The following is a 25,137-nucleotide window of genomic DNA, read 5'->3' as shown; positions in this document are numbered from 1 at the left end:
TGGAGAAGCAACATTCATATTCTGTCTAAGTACGGAGCCATTAGGAGCACCACACACACATGAGCATGACAATGGTTCCCTGCAAACCAGGCTCCCTGCTTGCGCTGCTATGGCATCCACACAGGCACACACACTGCCTCTTACTGATATCCTGCAAGGGGGGGCGGGAAGGGGCAGGACTAAACAAGTGCATTCTGGGACGTTGGCACCATGAGCCCCTCTAACCGTCCACTGCAGAGTTTTGGTCCTGGTGGGCACTATGAATATAGCCTAAAATGCAAAGTTGCCTATGGTGCACTGCCCTCTGAATTGACAGTAGGCTCCCTAGTGAAGATGCACTACCTACATTCGATTCTTCCCTGCAATGAAGACTTTGACTTAGCAAATAGACCACATTAGATTTGATCTTATCTCGTAATGTAGACATGCCCTATGATGCTCAGGTAGGTGGTCGACCACATGTAGGTTGACACAAAGCAGCTTATGTCAACTTAACCATGTAGCGTAAACCAGGTCTAAAAGGGTACGCTATGTACACACACCTTTATTTACAAAATTAAAAAAAAAAATCGGCAAATATTCAGCGATATATTTCTTATACACCTTGGCTACGTCTACACTGCCCAGTCTTGCACAAGAACATATGCAAATGAAGTGCAGCGCTGAATATCACCGCACCTCATTTGCATACTAATGAGCTGCCATTTTTGCACAAGGGGCTTTTGTGCAAGAAGGAGCAGTCTACACTGCTCCTTCTTGCGCAAAAACTACCTCTTGCACAAGAGCTGTTCTGCCTGAAAGGAAGCGGCTCCTTCTTGCACAAAAATGGCAGTTCATTAAGTATACAATGACAATATTCATCATTGGGCCTCATTTGCATATGTTCTTGCACAAGACTGGGCAGTGTAGATGTAGCCCTTTAGTATATTAAAGAATGGTGAATGGTATCACTATTTACTAGAAAAGTAACGTTTTGTGTCAAGCTGCACAGGACTGTAATAGGAATATAAACATCATATAAAGTGTGTTTTTATTAAATAAAACAACCTTCAATTTTTTGGATATATAAACTTCTATTCAAAACATGCTTCACATTTACAATCAAATGCTTTATTACAGGAACAAAGGGATTAACAGTCATCAGTGCATTAAACTAATTTCAGGTCAGCCTGGGAAAACTTTCAAATATATCTTCGTGAAAGTGACTTAGCTTATTATGTTCCTGCTCACCTAAATTGGAAAATGAGACAGTCTCCTAAGTTACTTTAGCTGTCCTTCAAACTTTTACAATAGCAGATTTCATCTCCTTCCTCCTCAGAGAGAATAAAAGTTTTTCCTGATTTTTCAAATCCCTATTGATTTATCAACTTTGATCTAATTACAGTATACAATAGTATATATACACAAACTTATCGTCTACATTTCTCGAGTCCAATGTTGACTATTTTGACTATGACAGTTCCTTCTAATTTGTCAGGATGTGCTACACCAATTGTCATCAGAATAGCATAGTTCTTAATAAATAGCTCAAAATAGTAAACCCCTGAATTCCATATACTTCTTGGGAGAATAAGTGAAGCTGAAGTGAAGTGACTGTTACAAAAGTATTTTTGTAATTTCAGCATTTTCCTGTATTCCTGGAATTGTACTGGAGTCTTTGGCTAAAAGATACATTAAACGAGTACTGCACTCATATGTGGTAAGTTTCAGGTTCCCTTCATTATATTTAAAGATTTCTTTTCATCTTTTCTACATTTGTGACACAGCTAGATGGACAAGGCCTTCATTTCCTTTCACTAAAAGATCCCAGTGAGCTGTGCTCCTTGACCTAGTTGTTCTGGACAGCTTTTCAAGTACTGAGACACTTTCAGGCCAGTACAGGCTTAGTTCATTGGGAACCTGCTTTTGACTAGTGACCATCTGGAGGGAAAAAGAATAATCCTGAGGTTAAGACAGGGAATTGGGGGTCAGAAGACCTAGATATCTTTGCAGCTCTCGAGCAGGCTCTGGGTAATCCTGAGCAAGCTATAAGAGCACTCTATTCTTGTTTCTCCAATGAAACAAGTTGCATGTTGCAACTCATATGTGGTTCAGAAAATAAGTCATCCCAGGCATTTATGATGAATGCTGAGAATTCATTTATCTCCATGATACGTTGTCTGAAAAAAATACAGATTCAGAAAACTAGGTAAGAAGTCTACAGTTTTGCCTAAGAGTCAAAAAGCAGTAAGTGCTTACTGGAGATGGTGATGGGGAGTGAGCTTGCCTGCTCATATGGGCATTTTCTATGTTTCATGTAGTATAGTATCTTGAGTATGAACTCAGTTTTGAGAGACAATAGTTTGAAAGATTGTATCCAAAAGAGCTTTTATTGCATTGCATTGGTTTACTGAAATAAACTTCACTCCTACTCCAATTTTCAAGTATCCACCCAACATAGCTCTGCTTCACAAACAATTGAATCACTTCCTTAAGCAACTTGTCCTTGATTATCATAGGAAGGAAATTCTTCCACTTCCAATAAAGTGAGTAACAGACTTGCCTATGGACTAGGTTTGGACTTGCCTACTCACTATATGCACACTCCCCCTCATTGTAGGTCCTGTCATCACCTACTATGCTGGATACTTTGCCATTAGTTTTAGTGGGACTGCACCTTACACCAGACGTGAATTTAGCCCTGTAAGTTAAGCACTTAATATCCTTACCACAGAATTTTTTCATGGACCAGCCTAGAAATTCAACAATTTGGAAAGAAAAACCAGTGTGAATGCTGACTCTGCTAACTAGAAGATAATCTCCCACACCCAACATCAGCTGTATTAAAGGGGGAATTTTCCTACATCTTGGAAGCAAAAGCTTTTTAATTATCAAACGTGTGTGACTCTAGCAAAGCTTGCCAGCTGCTCCACTATAAATGTCAATATGAAGAATGTGATAGATGTGACAGTGCAGCTTCTTGGAGTTTAAGCTATACTGTACAGTAACACTAAAGAGCTTTTTTTTAAATGAGGGAAGAAGAGCCATCATATATTGGCAATCAATATATGTCACTCAGCTAGAATGAAATAAGTCTGATTGTTTTAGTGGGTAAATATCTTGAATATTTGTTAAAAAGAGAACCCTCAACTGAACTTAAGTTAAAAAAATGGTGTTTCTCCTTTATGGATTGAATTCAATCCTTGCCAATTGCTTGGGCACCTTTCTTGTTTAGGCTTGAATTAGCCTGCACTTGAAAATCATTTAAGTGCCCCATGGGAAATTATTAAATCTAGAAGCCAGCTTAATTCTTCCTCAAAATCACATCAGCTTGCAAGTTTGGGGATAAAGGGACTTCCTGGAAACAAGACAGTGAAACAGAGAAATATCAGCAATGCCACAGGAGTAAAAATTGTCTATCGGACAGGACTCGCATGAAGGGCATTTTGTTAATTAGCTACACTAAGAGACTTTTTGAAAGTAGTTGAATAAGCCTATTATGAAATATTATATATATTATGACAAACCTTCAAGTGAAATAGGTTTTTTGCTACTTTTTCCATTATGTTTTCTACTTCCTTATCATCCTTCCCTAAGGAGTGCTGTGCTGTGATTATCTTCCTTCCCTTATTACAGTAATGGAGGCAGTACATCCCCATAGCTATGAGTATAAGTACACTAACCCAAAAGCTGGTGTTAAAGTCAAAGTTAAATTTATAAATTATACATAAAATGGAACTAATTGCATGCTTCTAAACATGCTTTTTTATTTCCTATAGAGAGGCTCAGAAATCCATGACGGACTCCAAAACTACAATTAACAGTACTATTAGCATCACCCCCTGATTATATGTGCTGCAATAAAAAAAATTCTCATAAATCCCAAGGCAGGAGAGGCAACAACTCGATGGGAGCGCACAGAGTTGATCCTACCTATTACCAGGAAACAAACAAGCATTTTGGAAGGTAATGCTTCCAGATTTCCTTGCCTCAATGCATAGTCAGTTCCCCCTTAAAGATTAGTCTGTATCCTCCGTTTCATACCACAAACACACCAATAAAGAAAACCAATAGGAAAATCTGTAATACAGAAGAGGTGGTAGAGTTAAGGCAAAACCTAATGATGACAGTAGATCATTCTACATCAGCCAAATGTAAGGTTTCTTGTACTCTTTTCTGCAGCATCTGGTGCTGGCCACTGCAGCATCTGGTGCTGGCCACTGTTAGGAATAGCATACCTGACCACATAGTCCACTGGCCTCATCCAGCATTGCAATTCCTATGTTCATAATATTAAGTATTATTTACGTTTATCTCAGGTTTAACTAGGCTTATTACCTACCAAAGGATAATGTTAATTTGCATTTTACATTCAGTGGTAGTTTCCCACATATTGGTATTTGCTAAAGTGATTAAATGCAACTTCTTATGAGATCTTAGGAATATTGGTTATTTATACAAAAATATGTATTAGTTCACTGTACAAATATGCTTTCTATTGGGGAAATATCCTTTATAGCATATAATCGATGTGTTTACCTCTACAAATTACATATTACTGAAACTGTGAAAGTAACACTTGCTCTAAGTCTTTGTTTATAAGGCCTTTACCGCTATTTTGATGAAAATTTAACTTCCTTGAAAACACTCAGTTTTATCACCCCCAATGGATTTCTCTAGAAGATACAGTGGTTCACAACACACAATTTAAATTGGGAATGTTCCTCCTTTCTTACCACTTCCTTTCAAAACCCAGTCTCAACCCTGGCCACTAAATGAACTTACTGTTGCTGGATTTGAGATCACGGTGAATAATAGGAACAATCGCTTCGTCATGCAGGTAATTCATTCCCCTGGCAATCTGGACAGCCCAGTTCACTAGAATGTCTGGAGGAATCCTTTTACCTGACAGCACTCTATTTAGTGACCCTCCACGGGCAAACTCCATGATCAGGCAGAGGGTAGGTTCTTTCAGACACACTCCCCTGAGGGCAATGATGTTGGGATGCTTTAACATAGCAAAGAGCTTGGCCTCTTGGCGAACATTTTCAATGGTCTGGCTGATGGCCTCGTCAGGGTCATAACGAGCTGCCTTGACAGCAACTTCGTCTCCTTCCCAAACAGCTCGATAGACTTTTCCAAAGCCTCCTATGCCAATGATTTCCTCCAGCACCAGCTCTGAGAAGTCAATCTCCAGTACTAGGGAGAGAGAAAAACAAATGTTAAAACTGTTCTTAAAAATCATCTAATCACTAGCTCATACATGGAAAAGTCCATGATTCCCTATGCCATAAATTAACTCAACCTCTAATAGAAGCTCTAAGTGAACTACCCACTAGACTGCCCCTTAAACAGTAAGAATGAAAAAAAGATAGCTCTGTGCCTCCCTGCTGTGAGCTGAGGGATCTTGTGGGGATTGGCACATTTTTATATATACCTTTCTAAAAATCTAAGGTAAAAATGTTCTCCAGCCACGGAGGATTTACTTGCATTTTATCTTCCGGCACTGCATTTAGTTTGTAATACACCTTTATTAAAACATCCACACAGTTTAATGATGCTGTTAAAAAACTATTTTTTTATTTCCTGACCCCATCACACAACATCTCAGGATTATACTCTATTTACACAGTAACCACTGCTAAAGAGCTTGTCAAAAGTGAACAAAAATTGCATCTTCTCTTGCATTTGTTCCTTCTGTGTCTTTGCTTATTCAACTGCTACAAACATGTTTTCGCTCCTATTAGAATCTACTTTGTGTCAATTTGGCTGTTTAAGGTGCAGGGCTATCTACCCAATAGGGTCAACAGAAGCTTTGTTCTGATGTTACTGACATTATTTGACAATCACAGCTGGATTTTCAGACTGCACATTTAATTTGCAGAGCCAATAATAAGAAAGGTCATCTTTGGACCAACTCAACGTGACACTGATAGGGAAATATGTATTATAGAAAGCCAGTGGGTCATCATTTTAAAGATTTATTTTAACATATCAACACACCACAATTGACCATCAAATTGTACATACTGACTCACATTGATGGTAGCACAAAATTAAGTTTGTTTGTAATTTTGGCTGACTTATTTCTGATGAAGACCAAGAAAACATGGATTAGATGCAAACATGAGAGAGAGAGATACTTAATTATGCTTGAATTAGATTTGTAATTGCTTAATGTTTGTATATTTTCAGGGGCAGTTGACAAGTTTGTATTTTAACAAAATAAAACTAACTTTTTGAATCTCAACATTTAATTAAATAACTGTCTAATCCCCTCTCACAACTGAAAAAAATGCTTTAAAACATCAATGTGTACCAAAATTGTAAATAAAAACTGAATTCAACCAAGCCTAACTATAAAGCTTCTTCATACACCACCAGTACAAAAGAATCCTGACCTTCAACACTATTTCATCTAGTGTTACACTGCCTTTTTTCAGCACCAGGCCTTTTCATCCCATATAGCTTTCTTATTTGACTCCTATGACTCTTCCAGTACATGAGGAAAAGGGACACACACAAAAAAGCCTAGAACAGGGGAGTCCAAGTTACACTGGTCTATCATTCTGAAGATCTGTTTTGTCTTCACATAATAACCCTATTGAACAGGCCTGGAGTGTTAAAGATATACAGCTTCTTTCTCGTACAGAAGACGGCGTCACTCCTACAGTAATGGCACCTTGATGTTGTAATACTGATGGTGATCTAAATGACTGCAGAACAGGGATGTAATAGTGTAGCCAGTTAAACAGTTTACCGATAAGTGAATGATCGGTTAATGTTACTGGCTACATAGCCACACCCCGCAGCTCTGCCATTAAACTTTTTAGCGGGCTGGCCAGCATCCTGGCTCAGTCTCAGATCACTTCTGGTCCCAGGAGCTACCCCCACTGCAATTCTGCAATAACTCTTAGTGCAAAGCCACAGCAGGGGTAGCTCCCAGGACTCAGCACGAGCTGGGACTGATCCAGGCTACCTGTCCTCCCTCCTCCTCCCTCCCCCCAAAGCTCCTAAAATACTCTTAATGCAGAGACACAGCAGGAGTAGTTGCTGGGACTTGGCATGAGCTGGGACTAAATGCTTGCAATGCTAATCCTTATTGATTAATTATGTAGTCGACAAAATCGTATAGTCAACAAAAATTAACAAATTACTTGCTTATTAACATCCCTACTGCAGAAGTCATAGCTCCAGTTTCTGGCCAAAAATACTGATATTTTAATTCAAGCCATTCTGAAATAAAAGCAATAACTGACATTAGCCAATTATTTTGACAGTGAAAACATCTAAAGAGCATTATGACAGTTGTGCTGAGGCCCTCCAGTGCAAGGACCAGTCCTGGTACCACTTGCTAGAAGAAGATTGAAAACAGGAAACATTCCTCCTCCCCCCATGCTACTTTTTGAATCTGTCGGCTGAATTCCAGAAATTGCACAATTTGCCTGTAATCCACTTCTGGTGAGAGAAAGAGAAGTTTAATATACTTTATGTGCAGCTATACAATTACAAAAACAAGCTCTTTGGATCCAACAATCTACCCTAAAGATTTAGAGATGCTGTTGATTGTAGAATTTTCCCATAAGTATGTTAGCCAATCAGCTAAAAATACAGAGGAAAGGCATGTAGAAGAGTAATGAATCAGTGTTAGCCTAATGTTAATTGGTTAAAGAACCTTAAGATACATAGCAAAACTGCATGTAAAGATTTTGCTATCAACATACCCACTCAAATGAAAAAGTATGATTCTAGCTCAAGGGGTACTGAATGGACAGTTCCTCTGGCTACATAACTTGTTTTAGCTAATGGCTCAAAAGTTAAGAAAGGAATAGAAATAGCTCTGGATAGAATAGAATTCCTCCAGATACTCTGCTCCTTTGCAAAAGCTTACTCTAAAAACTGATACACAAAAGAAACACTGACAATGTTGAGGGCAGTGATGGTGATGGACGGGAGAGAGGGGCTATTAAAAAAGAAGCGGAAGTCTGAGAGATTCTCCACAAGGAAAAGAGAAGGAACTGTCATGTTTGTATCTTGTAATTCATTCTGATTTGCAAGTTATTCTTTCATGCTGGACATAAAATGTGATTTTATATCCCATAATTATTTGAGGCTTTGTGCATATTTGTACATGTAAGCTTGCACCCACTGCACAAATTCATTTGCAGCAACAGTAAGAAAGTACTTAAACATTTGTTTTCAGTTTCACTTCCAGTTTCTACTTTTCTTTAATGTTTATTGGGATAGCAACTTCATAATTAATCCTGAGGGAATTTTGCAACTGTTACATTTGGAACCTTAATAAAAAATACTGAATTTCCTCAGGACTATCACAATCTTCATTCACACATAGACAATCTAATCAAGAAAAACTATGGAAATAAATTAGGAGTTTACCTTTGGAGAAATTAACAAAATCAAAGGCAATCATGACTGATTGGATTCTCATTCTTCATAAAGATAGTTACAAAAATCTACTGCTGATATGTGCAAGCTGGTCTAATGTAATGAGAGGGCATAGAAAGCACAATAACTATTTGTATTACAAATCCTTGTTTTTCTCACCTTTTTGGAAGTACTAACCCACCTTCTATTTTCAAATGTAATGTGTAAAAAGTAGTGTTATCCTGAACTGTAAAAATTAAGGGAAAGATTATAATATTTTAACAATACTTAAATCCCAATATCTCAGTATCATTACTAAGAATTAACAGAGAAGTCAAACTGAAGTTAGATGAAAAGTATATGGATTCAATCAAAGGCACAGTAATAAGTAGCAGAGCCTATTGGTCACTAGTTCACACACAACTCAGAGTTGAAAGTGAGCATAATTCATCAATGTTCATTAACATATATGAATTCAACTGCTCTGTTCAATTGCTAGTGGACAAGAGTTCACAATCCATTTTGGAATTCACAGATTCTCAACACCCCTATTGGCAGTCTCAATAGAGGCAATTGATTAATGGAACATACAGCCTGAACTATCCTTTCACCTCCTGAGGTTATCTGTCAATGCACATTGACTAAGAATGTCTTGCTATTACCCATACTATTCCAGCTATCAGCATGAACAAAGTTGCCAAGATTTTCAGACCAGCACCTTTCATAAGTATTAAAATAAACTTAAGAAAACTGAGAAATCAGTTTCTCCTTTATTTCCTTGCCAAACTTTAAAGTCAGCATGCCATGTTTCCTGCCTTGATTTATTATTTATATGGCACCATTAGAGTGTGGGGCACTTCAAATATGTAACAACTACATGCTTGCCCAAAATGTCTAATAGTCTTTATTTAATGCCATCAACTCTAGCAGGTAACTGAGTCAATGCTAAAATGAGAGTTCAGTGTAAGTAAACAACTAGATTAAAAGTTTTTGAACTCAATTCAACAGCAGCCACACATGCAACAGATGATTATTCTACTTGATCAAATTCCATCACTTCTTAGTAACAAGCCAGTAGGGCACACAAAACCCCTAATGCACAGAGCTAAACCCTATCAGCAGGAAGCACAAAGAGGCCCTACACAGCACAGGCAACTGGTGGAGCAAGATTTGGGGCTGCTGGAAGAGGTACTCTTACAGCAGCTCTCTGAGCACCAATGCACAGAGAATGGAACAGGGTTGGAGAATCCATTGCTATGTACATTTCCCCTGCATTTCCAACAAAAGGTTGGGGCCACAGGAGCTTGGGCAGCCTCCGAGAAGCAGAAATGGAGGGATTCCTTTCCATATCTCCACACTATATATCAAGCATGCCACTTAATATTTGGGCTGGTCCCTGCATAAAGATTGGACCATACAGCTGCTGAGGAGAGGAGGGCAGAATCATTGCTCCACTACTCAGTTTTAGTGATCTGAACAGTGTCTATTTCTTGGTGCTCCTAAACCAAGGCTCTTCCATAGGCAGCATGAGTTACTAGTTAATCCTAGTTAAAACATACTTTTGAGCACACAGGAAGCCGCAGAGAAAGACATTCAGTGACCTTTAATGTAACTTCCCTGAAGAAGTTCACTGTTCTGTATAAACATTTTTGTATACTTTATGAGCATTCTGTATAGTCTACCACTTCCTTAAACAAAATGCGTTTATTAAAAAAAAAAAAATCTTAATTTTGACTTTGAATTCCCATCATTAATGAAAAAGTTATTGATGAGAAGACAAACAGACATTCTAGAATGCTTTCCTCAACTATAACTGGCAATTAATAAATTGAGGGCGTGTGGAATGACTTTAGGCTACCCAACAACTACAGGCCCCAACCCTGCAATAAACTCAATACGAAGAGATATGTGCACTCTTTCAGAGCCCCACTTAAGACAGCAAGGCTTTGAGTGGGTACAAGAGAGATCACTAAAGGAGTGAGCCTCAGTGCCTGATGTCAATAAGACTCACGCATATACTGGAGGATGGAGTTTGATTTTAAGGATAAAGGGCAGGAATGCACCATTTTAATCTACATCTTATGTTAGGAATGTGCGCTGACATGTCTTAAAAAGTCAGTATTAACAAAGGAATACATGGAATAGGTAGCAGCAGCACAACTGTCATTTCTAATAAGATTTAACTGGTCTCCTTCCAACCAACCAACCCTTTGCTAAGTATGTTGGGAAAAACAAACACCAAACTACATAAACAATCCTGGGACTTTTAACCCTTAAATTTTTGTTATACTGCATGAACATACCAAACTCTTAAAAACAGTTTATTTTAACAAAAGGTAATAGATATTTGGGTTAATGAACAGATTTTTATATCATACTTTATCTACATGAAATCTTTCCATGAGCTATTGCCAAATAAGGATCCTAGAATCTTAACTTCTAGTTTGCAAGCTCCTTGCTGCCAGTGACAGGATAAAGAGGATGAAAAGCTGTGTCTGTGGCCTCCAACCCTGTACCAGATTGACAGCGAGCCCCACTCGGCCTAGATAATTCCACACCAATGCCAAAATCCAGGAGGGGCAGATGAGGAGTCACTGTAGACTTTTTAAAGGGCAAGGTCATTATAAATCATATACTTAAGCAGCAAGAGCCTGGCACTGCCTGGCCAAGCAGGCGGGGCGGCCCCTGAGCGTCCTCAAAGGCTCCTCAGCACAGAGAAAGCGACTCCCCGCTGTCACTCGCAGGCTAAAATTAAGAAGAGGTGACAGGCTAGGCCGCCCATGGGCGGACACACACACTCCACCCGCCCGAGTGGCTCCCCCAAAAGCACCCTCCGCCGCCCACCAAGGGCCCGCTGCTCCCTTACGGTGTATGGCCGAGGGCGCCGGGTAGTGAGGCCGCAGCTCCTGGGCGCCGCCCTGGCGGCGGCTGTGCGCGCTGCTGCTCACGTAGTTGCTGGGGAAGATGCCGACGCGCTGGTCGATCCGCCCCGTCCACCAGCCCTCGTCCCCGGACACGAGCGAGTCCTGAGACAGCACCTGCACCACGTCCCCCGGCCGCAGGCTCAGCTCGTCGTCGCCGCACGCCTCGTACTCGAACACCGCTGTCCAGAGCGGCCCGCCCAGCGGGGGCTCCTCCCCCGGGCTGCTGCTGCTGCCGCCGGCCCCCGCCTCCGGCTGCGGACTGGTGCTGCGCGCTGTGAAGGGCTCCATGGAGCGGCTGCTCCATAGGGGGAGGCGCCCGCAGAAGCCGGGCGCCGCCGCATCCACTGCTCATGCAGCCGGATCCAGGCAGCGCAGCAGGTACGGGCGGGGATCCGCGGGGGCTGCCTCAATCCAGCCGACTGGCGGGCAAGTGCCAAGCACCCCTGAGCCGCCGCCGCATCCCCCAGCTCCTGGCGCCGGGCATCCTCGGCCACCTGACTCGCCTCTCCCGCAGCTTCGCCTCCAGAGCATGGGCCGCGCCTCTCCTCCAGATGTTCATCTCCATTGGATGGTGAGCTTGTCCATCAGCACCTCCCCTACCTGATTGAAGCTACTCAGCCACGCCCCTCCCAGGGAAATCCCCGCCCACCGTTTCCTGATGTCTCGCGCTCACCGGCGTTCTCACAGTTGGCCTCACACCCCGTCAGTAGTGGTTTTTCATTGGCCTGACGCCCCACGTCTGTTAAACCGCCAGAGCACCGCCCCTTCTACCTCTTAGCGGCGGCGGAGTCCGCTCTCAGTGTCTCTCCTCTCATTGGCTAGGAGGGGGTGGGCGTGTCCTCTGAGATTAAACGCTTCATTTGGACTGGGCAAGTGGCCCCGCGGTGAATGTAGCTGCGCTGGCCAATCGCAGCGGTAGCCGATGTCACGTCGGTGCACCTGCCGCGCTGGTGGCGAGGCAGCGACCGCGGCCAGCGGATTGTGAACGTTGGGCAGCGCCGCTCCCAGCCCCCACTCCCGGCGCTCGGGATCGGTGTGAGCCCGAGGCGCTGCTGCGCGCCTGTGGTCACCGAAGCCATGGCGGGAGTCAGGGGTGCGAGCCCGCGTCCGCTCAGCGCGCTCACTGGCCTCCTGCCGCACGGCTCCCGTGGGGGGCAGCCCTGACTCCCCGCTCCCGAGCGGCCCCACCGCCCCTCCCCCAGAGGCGCCTGTCTCGCAGGGTAGGGGCCTGTGGTTCCTACGGGCATGGACTGTCCAGCCACAGCCCTCCGGAGCGTCACAGCGGTCTCGGGGCCACAACAGCCGCCAGTGCTCATGTTCTCTGGGAGTCCGAGCCTCTACCAGGTGAATGTATAAAGAAGTGGTTAGCAGCTTAGGACCTATGACAGTAGATAAGCAAGGTTGCAGTAAAGGAAGCCCCCTCCCACACACACATACATACACCAATTCATTATTGTAGTGGAGCCTAAGAACTGTAATTACTGTAGTGGCAAAACATTTCTATTGTGCCAAGAGAAAATTGGCTCTAATTAAAAAAAAAAGTTAAGTAGCGATTTAAACCCTTCATATAATCTTAGGCTGTGTCTACATTGGCATGATCTTGCACCAAAGCAGCCGCTTTTTGCGCAAAAACATGCCTCATGTCTACACTGGCGGGGAGTTCTTGTGCAAGAACACTGACATTCTAATGTGTGAAATCAGTGCTTCTTACGCAAGAACTATGATGCTTCCGCTCAGGAATAAGCCCTCTTGCGCAACTGTTCTTGTGTAAGAGGCCAGTGTAGACAGGCAACATGAATTTCTTGCGCAAGAAAGCCCTATGGCTAAAATGGCCATCGGAGCTTTCTTGCGCAAGACAGCGTCTACACTGGCATGGATGCTCTTGCGCAAAAGCACATCTCTTGCACAAAGGCACTTGCGTTAAATACTTTAACACAAGAACTCTTGCGTTAAAGAGTATTGGCGCAAGATCATGCCAATGTAGACAGAGCCTTAGTGTTACCATAGTATAAGCAAGCCAGAGGAGCTTGCTTGACTTTTCAAGGACACTGTTTGACTAGTTATCTCCCTGATTGTTATTGTTCCTTGGCTTATTGCATTCTTTTTTTTCTTTCATCTAACCGTAATTATATCTTGTTCTATTCTGCTCACTTTACTGCTCTACCTCATTGTGACGGCATGTCAGGGTTCCCCCTGATCCTGCAGCCCCATAGCAGCAAGAACAGACTCCGCCAGCCAGTAGAAAAGAGAGGGTTTATTGCTTCTCCAGGATACAGCACAGCATAGATGTAATGTTGGCTATGGGAGTCGGGAACAGGCAGCCTTAGACCCCTTGGGTTAGGGGATCCATCGCCGCACTCAGCTTATTCTGTTCCTTTCATGTTTCCCAGCCAGAAACTGCCTCGCTTCTTGATCCTGCCCCCTGGCCAGGTGTTCGTCTAGGAAGAGTTTTGCTAACTGCTTAGGTTGGGACTAGGTGTCTGGGCCAATACACATGTGGGTGAGTCAGTGGGAATTGCACATCACCGTGCAGGGGAACCCCGGGTTACAGATCAGACAGTACCCCCACTATGTCACACTCATAAAGCTTCTTCTCTGTTTCCCAATCTCCTGAGGTGGATCTTGCTCCGATCAATACTTTTTTAAAAACTTGCTTTCTTCTACTTACCCAAAAGACAATTATGTCTGACTGGCTCTCCAAAATGCCCAAATCCATCAATGAGAGGTATTTCTAAAGATATTGTTATGTTGGTATCTAATAAGGATGCCTCAACGAAGCCTCTCCCCCATTCCCAGAAGCGGAGCTGGCAGCCCCTGCCAGCCCTGCTTACAGGGTAACCTGACTACCCAGGAGTGGAGCTGGCCCCTCGGAAGTTTCGCTGCTGGCTCTGCAGTATAAACCTAAGAACATAAGAACGGCCGTACTGGGTCAGACCTAAGGTCCATCTAGCCCAGTTACCCTTGCTCTGCCTTCTTCCCTGCCCCTTCTCTAAGGCCCTGCGCTGTTCACTCCATCCACCTTCCCACATCCTCAATCATTTTCACCAGGTTGGGTCAGTGGGTTGGACAGCAGGGGAGTACAGGTTCTGTTGGGCCAAGGGCTTTGGAGTGTGGGAGGGGAAGAGGTGAAAGTAAGCAGCTGCGCAACTCCAGCAAGATCTGGTTGAGCTGCACAAAAGCCGGTAGGGAGCTATTTAAAGAACTGGCAGGGACCTGGGTTGTAATAGGACAGTACCAGTAAGAAATTTCTAAGTTACTTTAATCTCTGGGGAGGGGCTTCAGACTGAGCCAAGGACTGGTTAAGGTGTATGAGAGGATTCAGGATGCAGGCAGTAGGAGGGAGTTTGGGTGCCAGAGAGCCTCAGGACTGGGACAGGGAGTTGGGGTGCAGGAGGCTGAGGCAGGGGTTCAGGATGAAGAATCTGGCTGGGCATTGTTTACCTTCGGTGGTTCCTGGACAGTGCCACAGTAGGGCTAAGGCAGACTCACCCCTGTGTTGGCCCTAAGCCACTCTCGAAAGTGACCAACATGTCCAGCATTGGCTCTTGTGGAGGAGGGGCAGGTGGCTCTGCTTACTGCTCCCTGTCTGCAAGAGCTGACTCATACCTCACATTACTTGCAGTTTCCTGTTCCTGGCCAATAAGCTGTGGGATGGTTCCTGAAGACAAGGGTAGTATGTGGAGACTCCCTCTTCTGCCTTGCCCAGTGGTTGCATGAGTGTGCCAGCTGCTTTTCAGATTGGCACAGAGCCAGGGTAGGGGAAGAGTCTGCTTTAGCTATGCTGCCAGACTATTTAGTGGCTGATCTGATTTGACTGTAGGCGTCTCCAGGAGATCAAACCTGATTTCAGAAAACTCCCAGCCAATGTTCCATACATGGATGGAAAATATTGGAATGAATATTGTTACGTGCACCAGTATTGAAGTAATGTAGAAATATGCACCACCAGTGGAAACCAAAAATCTAGATATAAAATACATTTAAAAAAGATTACCCTAGGAATACTTACTCCAGCCATAATAAGTTAGGCAGTTTAGATTTCACTACTCAAAAGAATTACATTTAAGCATGAGAGAGAAATAAAAATTATGAAATGCATCAGTCAGTTAGATAGCTAAAATAACACACATTGAAAAAAATAAAAGAAGTAACAACCACAACAACACAAGTATATGTTGGGGCAGAAGGCAAGTATGAAAGACAGAATGTTTTTGAGTGACAGATATATACACAGTGGCTGTGTCTACACTGGGCCACTTATTCCGGAAAATCAGCCGCTTTTCCGGAATAAGCTGTGAGCTGTCTACACTGGCCCTTGAATTTCCGGAAAAGCAACGATGCTCTACTGTACAAAATCAGCCGCTATTCCGGAAAAACTATTCTGCTGCCTCTCGGGCATAAGTCCTTATTCCAGAACACTGTTCCGGAAAAGGGCCAGTGTAGACAGCCCAGTAGTCTTTTCCGGAAAAGCGCATCTACATTGGCCACAGACGCTTTTCCGGAAAAAGGGCTTTTCCGGAAAAGCAGCCTGCCAATGTAGACGCTCCTTTTCTGGAAAAACTGAAAACGGAATAGTATTCCGTTTTAAGCATTTCCGGAAATTCATGCCAGTGTAGACACAGCCAGTGGGTTTATCTACCATGGCAAGTTACTGCACTATAATTTCTTCACTCAGGGGTGTGAAAAACACTTGTGGAGGTAGTTTACCTAGAGAGCTGGGAGAGTTCTCTCCCAGGCTATGTCTAGACTGCAGGCTTCTTTCGAAAGAGGCTCTTTCGAAAGCATCTTTCGAAAGAGCCTCTTTCAAAAGATCGCATCTAGACTGCAGGCGGATCTTTCGAAAGAGAAATCCGCTTTTTCGAAAGAGAGCACCCAGCGAGTCTGGATGCTCTCTTTCGAAGACGGCCTCTTTACATTGAAGAACGCCTTCTTTCGAAAGAGGGACTTTCGAAAGAAGGCGTTCTTCCTCGTAAATTGAGGTTTACCGCCATCGAAAGAAAAGCCGCGTTCTTTCGAAATAATTTCGAAAGAACGCGGCTTGAGTCTGGACGCAGGGGAAGTTTTTTCGGGAAAAGGCTACTTTTCCCGAAAAAACCCCTGAGTCTGGACACGGCCCCAGTGCTCTTGCCATGACCACACTGAGGCTTCGTCTACACTGGGATAATCTTGCGCAATAACTCTTCCAGAAGAGAGCATTTACACTGGCATGTGCGTTTGCACAAGAGATGTGCTTTTGTGCAAGAGCATCCATGGCAGTGTAGACGCTCTCTTGCGCAAGAAAGCTCTGATGGCCATTTTAGCCATAGGGCTTTCTTGCACAAGAAATCATGTTGCCTGTCTACACTGGCCTCTTGCGCAAGAACAGTTGCTCAAAAGGGCTTATTCCTGAGCAGGAGCATCATAGTTCTTGCGCAAGAAGCATGGATTTCATACATTAGAATGTCAGTGTTCTTGCACAAGAACTTGCGGCCAGTGTAGACAGGTAGCAAGTTTTGGCGCAAAAGCAGCAAGATCACGCCAATGTACACACAGCCTGATACTTTAAAATGCTGTTGTAAGCAACACTTGAAATTTTAACATGCAAACAAAGCCAGTGTGTGAGAGTGACAGAGATTCACATTGCCCCTTTAAGTATGCTGAGCTATGTTCAGACATAGGAGCAGCTGCCAGGAAGCTCCCACCATTCCAAGCCCTGTCCTGTCCCCACTCTCCGTGGAGATGGGGTACAGGGATGGGTAGAGGGTGATATCTTGAGCTCAGCCTCTGCAATGCTGCACAGCAAGCAAGAAAATCCTGGGGGAGAACTCCAAGGCAGAGGGGAGGAAAAGCACAGCAATGCGGGGAGGGCAGATGAAGTGTAGGTACTTGATAGCCTCTTGCCAATCAGAATCACTTGTCAGAGGCTCCAGGACCTACCAGTAGATCCCAGACTATTGAATTAAGGAATACCTCCCTGTCTGGCTCTATCCAGGCTAGAATGGCTTGCTCTTTCCAAGGCTAAGCCTAAGATCAAAAGGGATCTTAAATAAAAGGAGCTAAAAAAAAAAGGAGAGGGTAGTTAAATGCATAACCAAAGGCTACCCAGTAGGAATGTTAAGATGTGGTTAAGTGACTAATCGATAGAATTTTTATCAACTACTCAGTCAATAAGGGAAGGCAGCCTGGCTCGCACTGGGTCCAGGACTTACCCCCACTGCGGCTCTGCAGTTTAAATGTAGTAAGAGCCAGGCTGCTTTACTACAGGGGTCCCACTGGACAGGGTCTGCTGCTGGAGCAGTCGCTGTCCACGGCCAGCCCAGGCCTACATGGACAGAGGCTGCTTTGGGGCAGCAGCCTCTGCCTGCAGTGAGCCTGGGCCTACTGCAGGCAGAGGCTGCTTTGCAGCAGCCTCCCCTGTCTCCTTCCCTGCCCATGGGTGACAAGTGGCACCACAGAGATGATGCTGGAGGGAAGCGGCTTTTAAGCCAGCTCTCCCCAGCACTGAATCCTGCTTCTACCACCCCCCTTTGCTGCCTCTGATACAATGAATGCCAAGAGATGGACTGACACACACAGAGACAGGAAGCCTGCTGCAGCAGGACTGGCTGCTTTTCCTTTCAGAGATGGAACTACAGGCAGTCCCCGGGTTACGTACAAGATAGGGACTGTAGGTTTGTTCTTAAGTTGAATCTGTATGTAAGTCGGAACTGGCGTCCAGATTCAGCCGCTGCTGAAACTGACCAGTGGCTGACTACAGGAAGCCCGAGGCAGAGTTGCTCTGCCCCGGGCTTCCTGGAATCAGCCGCTGATCAGTTTCAACAGGCTGAATCTGGACGCCAGTTCTTACATACAGATTCAACTTAAGAACCTCAGGCGTCCCCAAGTCAGCTGCTGCTGAAACTGATCAGCGGCTGATTCCAGGAAGCCCGGGGCAGAGCAACTGCTGACTTGGGGCTGACTTGGGGACACCTGGGGCGGTGCTGCTGGGTTGCTCCAGTAGCGCCCAGAGTGGCGCTATGGGACCAACCGGCAGCGCCCCAGCTGCTCTACCACAGGCGTCCGGAGAAAAGCCTGGTCTGCTGGGGGGAGGGGGCGCACTAGCTGCGCCCCCCCCAGCAGACCAGGGAGACGCGGGCGGCAGACGAGACGCACCGCGGTCCCACCGCCCGGGTCCTCCGTGGCTTTGCTCCGCGTCTCCCTGGTCTGCTGGTCTCCAGCAGACCAGGGAGACAGGGAGCAAAGCCGCGGAGCACGTGGGCAGCGGGACAGCCACGGCGCGTCTGGGCTGTCCCGCTGCCCGCGTGCTCCGTGGCTTTGCTCAGCAGACCAGGGAGACGCGGAGCAGCTTTTCTCGCCCTGGAGGACGCAGGCGGCGGGACCGCGGCGCATCTGGGCGTCCCATCGCTCCTGTCCTCCGGGGCGAGAAAAACCCCATTCGTAACTGCAGATCCGACATAAGTCGGATCCGTGTAACTCGGGGACTGCCTGTAGTTGGGATTAGGAAAACGTATGAAAGCTGGCAAGAAGTTTAAAGTGTAAGTAAATCCCATGTGTAAGCCTTTGAGTATGTCTACACTAATACGTTTTCTTGAGGAAACACTTCCCTCTATTGATGGATTGTGTCCACATCTTTAGCTCCTCTGTTGAGAGCAGGAGCAATGCAATGTGGATATGTATTCCACAATATCTGGTGACACCATGTGTTGCTTTGTGTTGTGAGACCATGGAACAGAGCTCTGCCGTGTCCAAGGAACGCATCCGCTTTTTCGGAACAGTTTCAGAAAAAGGAGATGTGTTCTTTCAGCATCCCTGTATTCCTCTTGGTGAGAGGAATAAAGGATGTTCTGAACGAGGAATTTTTTCTGAAATTTGGCCCCGTGTAGATGGGCCAAATTTCGGAAAAGTTTCTTTCAGAAAAAAGCGGAAAAAGGTACACAAATTGCGATTTGCAATTTTCATATCTTTTCCTGACTTTTCTTGGCAGTGTATACATAGCCAGAATGTGGGCCTTCTTGGGACTGGGCAAAGTGTCCCTCCCATCAGGCACTGCTTTGGTCAGGGGTTTCTGGTGTCTTTTCACACCTTTTTCCAACTGCCATTCTCTGCTGTGCACACTCTGGCATCTGCCACAAGAAAGAATGGATCCCACACTTCTCTCCCAATTTCTGTTTAACTATCTTGAGGAACTCACATGTGGCACAAGAGATCATCTGAAAATTATTTACAGAGGAAGAAGACTGGAGGAGCCTGACAGCCTGTGCATGATATGGATAGCAGTAGCCTATCATTGCATTTGGCAATCACAGAGCGACCTTAATGTGTAAAGTAATCTTCTTGGAGCTCAGTTCAGAGTTGGCCCCCGAACTGCATTGCAAGGACACCAGAATGAGGTCTGCCCTCTCATTTGGCAATTGCTGTGTGTAAGCTGGCGACTCCTGATTTCTACCAGTCAGTTGCAAATCAGTTTGGAGTGAGAGGTCTACCATTGGAGCTGTACTGCTGCAAGTGTTCAGGGCAATAAATCTCATTCTGTTATGGAGGACCATGACTCTGGGAAATGTGCATGATATAGTGGCTGGCTTTGTCGACATGGCATCTCCCAACTGAGGTGGGGGAGGTTGGCAATAGATAGTGCACATATTTCAATTTTAGCACCTGCCCACCTTGCCACAGAGTAGTACATCAACAGGAAGGGATATTTCTCAATAATGCTACATACGCTTGTGGATCACTATGGGCATTTTTCATATGCCAACATGGGGTGGTCTGGAAAGGTGCATGATGCATGTATCTTACAGAACATTGACCTGTACAGAAAGTTGCAGGTGAGGACTTTTTTTTCCCCAACCACAGTATTACAGGGGGGAATGTGGAAATGCCCATTATGATCCTAGGAGACCCAGCTTTACCCCCCTTACAGCCCTGACTCATGAAACTGTGCACAGCGCACCTGCACAACAGTAAGGAGTGTTTTAAGAACAGACTGAGCAGGTGCTGCATGGTCATCAAATACACCTTTGTGAAATTGAAGGTGAGATGGAGGTATTTTCTATGGTGGGCTAGAGCTCTCTGAGGACAATATTCCCATGCTTAGCAGCTTGTTGTACTTTGCAGAATCTGTATAATTTTAAGAGGGAATTGTTTGCTCAGGTCTGGAACACTGAAGCATAGTGTTTGTCTGCAAAGTTTGAGAAGCCAGACACTAGAGCTGTAAGAGGATCTCAAAGAACTGCTTTTAACATCATGGAAGCTTTGAGAGCGTACTTTGAAAATGAGAGGCACTGAAATAAACCTCTAACTGTTGCTTCCATGCTCCATCCCACCTCCAATGCAACACATAACTGGGAATCATAGTGACTGATCTGTGCAATTATTAAACAGTAAATAAAAGCATAGAACTGTTTTAAAAGTGTGCCTTTATTCATGAGAAAACAGTGCACTGAAATGCAATAAAGCATCCCAGAGAGCTAGTAAGGGAGGTTACAACTCAAATGCATGTAGGTCTAGATATCATAATCAAAGTTGGGTGAGGGGACGGAGTGCATGGAAAATGAGTACTATCAAAGAGGGAAAAGGAATGTGAGGGTGTAGAGGAGAGTTTGCTGGACATAGAAATTTGAAACTGCTCAGGGCAGGGGAAACTCATCTTGGCTTAGTGTGCTTTTCCTCCATTACAATGATCATTCTATTTTGTGGCCTGCCTAATGAAGGCCTGGTTGTCCTGGCAGTTCCTCAGCTCCCTTTCCAAATGTTGCTCCTGACATCTGCACTCGCTGATTGATTTAGTACATTGTGAACCTGGTTTTTTTAGGATGCTTCCTTATCTGTTGCAACCTCTCTGACACGGTACATTGTGGGGCTGTCAAGGTCTCTGCTGTTTAGCACAATTCATAAAAAGGAGTCTGTTAACATCAAGTGCTACATGTAACATTTCACTTACAAACCCCTTTTCCAACATTTCCACTCACTTTCCCACTGATGCTTGCAAAAAATGCATCTCAGCCAGCACCATAATCATGGTGAGTGAGGTTTGGGGGTGGCTGTCAGTTGTGCATATGGACAAAAGAAATTCCAGCTGGATCTAGAAAATTCCCTCTGCAGGAACTTAGTTCTAATTATGCCCTACTTCTCCACAGGCGAGTAACACCCTGGAAGACACCACCCTGCTCAGGTTAAGCAATGAAACCAGGGCACAGCTTTTCCAGGCTTGTAGCTTTAGCTATGCTCAATATTCAGCCCACCTATTTTCCATTTTGATTCCTGCACAAGTGATTGATGAATGGTATGGGCTAGGATCCTGCAATGGAGGAGTGGACAGAGTTGCACTGCCATGGAATCTGTGGCAGAAAATTTACAAGTTCATCTTCGCAGGATTCCACTGAGATCACAGCAAGCATCAGCATCCTGCTTGGCCATATCAATTAGCTACACAGAGGTAAATGCAGTTCACAAAAATACAGCCAGACTCCCAGTTTTCCATGCCTTCAGCCTTGCACTCCACAAGCCATCGCCACTTACCCTGCATCTCATCCCGTTTCCTGGTCCCTGGAAAACAGCTGCTAATGTGCATCGGCATTGGAGAATAGCTTTGGCTTGCTAGACACTCTTGGCAGCCCTGAGGAAGCCTCTGGTCCTCGTCTACCTTCACCTCCTCATTTGCAGTTTTATCCTCCGGGATAGGTCCTCCTTGTACTAGCTCTGTGCCCTCTAAAATATTCCCAAGGCTCTTGGTAGTGGAGGTGGGCGCACTGCTAAGGATAGTGTCCACTCCATATAGAGAGAGCAGGTCTTCAGCGAAGCACCAGAGCATTGATTCACTTCATGGGCTTTATGATGGACTTGTTTGAGTTCTTTAATCTTCACTATAAGTGCCCCACTCATGCCCCTTTTCACACAAGGACTGAGAAATGTGCCTGTACATGTCCCTGTTACTACTGGTCTCTCTCAGCTGGGACAGAACAGATTCCTTTCTTCCTACATTAATTAGATCCAACAGTTCTGTGGTGTGCCAGGAGGGGAGTGTTTGATGTGATGGCCAAGCATTGGGAAGATGTCACGAGACCACGACATGCTGAGCCAGCTCACATGGAGGGTGGTCCAGATGCTCAGGCAGCTGGAAATAGGATTTAAATTTAAATTTTGTGGAGTATGCAACAGGGCAGGCAGGTAGCTAGTCACCTGGCTGCAGGGCAAACCACTGATCAGAGCAGCTGATTGGGAATTGTGGGCCACTTCCTGGAGGCCAGAATCAGAAACAAAACACCTCAAAGTGTCTATACTTCATTTGTCAGCACATGGAGAGGAAAAGACAAAAGTCCCTCATGAAGCTGGAAGTTATCTGCCACAAAAATGACCATTTTTCACAACAAAAGTTGCATCGCAGTGTGAATGCTCATGCAGTTTTGTCAACAAAAAGCACTTTTCCTCAACAAAACTTGCTAGTGTAGACAAAGCCTTTTAGTGCTTTTATCTAAACACAGAACATTTTACCAATGCTGTAAATGCTTTGTACATTTCAGGAATGAATAAATAATGCTTTGTTTTGAAGACACTTTCTGTGTCACTGCAAACTTTATGCAGACACAGGCTCCTATTATAGGTGCCAAATCAAGACTGTGTTATTAAAATAGGGGCTGCAGGCCAGAAATCCAATCTAAGAGTGGTTGATCTATGTGATTCTACTCAGAGCAAGGTTCAGGAAGCTATGTATGTCAATGATGAGGTGCCCTTATGAGGAAGAGAAGGATCTAAGCTCACTCTGTAATAATGAAACTGACCAAGACCTTTCAGATCTTAGGTGTTACACATAAGTTAATGAGAGATTACTTTGAGCAGAGTTTGAAATAGAATCTAGATCTTTAATATGACTAATCCAGGTGTGGTTTGTAGTCACACTGCCTTTCATATAGAATATGCCAAATAAATGACCTTACTTTATCCCACCTGTAAATACACATACCACAGCCAGAGTCAAGAATAGAATCCAGGCTACTTGCTCTCCAGTGTCCTGCTGTCTGACCCACAGGCAATATGTGTGTCAAATCCCCCTTGAAAGGCTTGAATAAAAGGTTCTGGTCATTACTCTGGTAGCTCAGGTGGTAGAAGCATTAGTTGAGGCTCTAAAGGGCCAACCCCCAAATCCTGCTGATGTTTCTGCAGGGGAAGTGGCATTTTACAGTTCTATACATTTTTCCTGTTTTCTTTTTGAGAAAAAAATGGTTTGCTTAAATTATACAATGGGAAACCATCTCAAAACAGGTTTAAAAAATCAGTAAATTATGTGATAAACTAAATACAAATCTTCCATCCTTCTGCCCTTCTTCACATATTTAATTGCTAATGCTACACATTGCGAGGCTTGAAGACTCAGGGATATGATACAGAGGAGCAAAAGATGGTACTTAGGTACTTAGTCATTTAGCTGTAGTAGTCTGAAAAATCATAGACTACTCTGCCACCTTGTGGAATTTCATGATAATGGAAAAAGATTTTCAACAGTAGGTTTAAAAAAGAGATATTGCCCCCATAGTTCATTGGTTTCTTTGTAACTAAATAAGTAAATGGATCTTGAAACTAATATTTTAATCATAGTAAAACTCAGGCTACCAGAGTGATAGAAGGAAATATTGTTCAACAATATAGACATCCAGTCTTTTGTCATTTGCTTTCAACCTCTGAACAGGGATATTAAATTTAGTTTAATCAACTAATCAACTAGTTGATGGATTTTCCATCAACTAGTTGATTAATCAATAAGCAGGGGAGCCACAGCGGGGTTAGCTCCAGCCCTGCTGCGGCTCTGCCTTTTAAATGTATTAAGAGCCTGCTGGATCTTAATACATTTAAAAGGCTGAAGCGCAGCGGGGGGGACCCGGCAGGATCTGGTCCAGCTGATTCCCACCTTATGCTGGGTCCCCCCCACCGCCGCTGCACATCAGCCTTTTATATGTATTAAAACCTGGCAGGGTCTTACACTTTACATTTAAGGCTGGTGCACAGCGGAGACCTGGCACAAGCCGGGAATCAGCTGGCCCGGCTTGTGCTGGTCCCCTGCTGCACTTCAGCTTTTAAAATGTATTAAGAGCTGGCAGGCTCTTCCCGGCTGATTCCTGGCTCACACTGGGTCCCCTGCTGCACTTTAGCCTTTTAAATGTATTAAAAGCCTACCAGAGCCCAGGAGCAACATCCCCCACGGGACCAGCCAGAACTGCCTCATGAACCAGAGCCGCTGCCGCACCAGCTAGAGCTGCTGTACAAGCCGGAGCCGCAGCCACCACACCAGCCACAGGCCACAGCCACGGTGCCCACCAACTGCAGCCGCCCATGCTGCAGCATTCGCCAGCCCAGGTAGGAATGGGGATGGCCAGCAGACGGGGTTAGGAAGCAGCCCAGGGCAGGGAGCAGGAGGTATCCCGGAGAATTCGGTGTGTTTCAGGGGCAACTCCCTGCTGAGCCAGTGGTGGGAACCACCCGCCACTGATAGGGCCTTGGACTGGGGCCCGATGGAGAGGAAGGGCCCGGGCCCCCCTAAATCCTTATCCATGCATCCCAGACAAGGGGCATTATAGGCTCAGCTGCTGGGCCATATTTACCCTAGACAGAGGGCATTAGACTTGGCCGCTGGGCCATATTCACCCCAGATAGGAGGGCATTAAAGACTCTGCTGCTAGGCTATATTTACCCCAGACCAGGGGAGTTATAGACTCGGCCACTGGGCCATATCTACCCCAGACAGGGGGCATTATAGAATCAGCAGTTGGGCCATATTTACCCCCAGATGGGGCAGTATAGACTTGGCCACTGGGCCAGATTTACCCCCCCAAGGGGTGCAGGGCATGAGACCCCGTGACAATTCCCTAGCTTCCCCCTG

At 44.9% G+C, this 25,137-nt stretch overlaps 1 protein-coding gene and 1 long non-coding RNA gene across 2 annotated transcripts in view; one reads left to right on the top strand and one right to left on the bottom strand.

Annotated features, from left to right (window-relative positions):
- Nucleotides 1-11,882, bottom strand: part of MAP3K9 (mitogen-activated protein kinase kinase kinase 9) — a 64,842-nt gene extending 52,960 nt beyond the window's left edge. Inside the window, exons 1-2 of the mRNA XM_075927313.2 lie at nucleotides 11,231-11,882; nucleotides 4,765-5,178 (exon numbers count right to left, since the gene is read on the bottom strand). Coding sequence (XP_075783428.2) covers nucleotides 4,765-5,178; nucleotides 11,231-11,576 — 760 coding nt within the window. The 5' untranslated portion in view covers nucleotides 11,577-11,882. The remainder of the gene's footprint in view (nucleotides 1-4,764; nucleotides 5,179-11,230) is intronic.
- Nucleotides 11,883-12,053: 171 nt separating this feature from the next.
- Nucleotides 12,054-22,818, top strand: LOC142829141 (uncharacterized). The gene is made up of 2 exons (XR_012903473.2): nucleotides 12,054-12,632; nucleotides 21,404-22,818. It is a non-coding gene; the product is annotated as an uncharacterized LOC142829141 (long non-coding RNA).
- Nucleotides 22,819-25,137: the final 2,319 nt, after the last annotated feature.

Source organism: Pelodiscus sinensis, chromosome 5 (assembly GCF_052426305.1).
Source record: "Pelodiscus sinensis isolate ZL-2025 chromosome 5, ASM5242630v1, whole genome shotgun sequence".
Taxonomy (NCBI): Eukaryota; Metazoa; Chordata; order Testudines; family Trionychidae; genus Pelodiscus; species Pelodiscus sinensis.
Note: the sequence above shows the minus strand (reverse complement) of the source record. Positions and strands in the feature narration are given on the sequence as shown.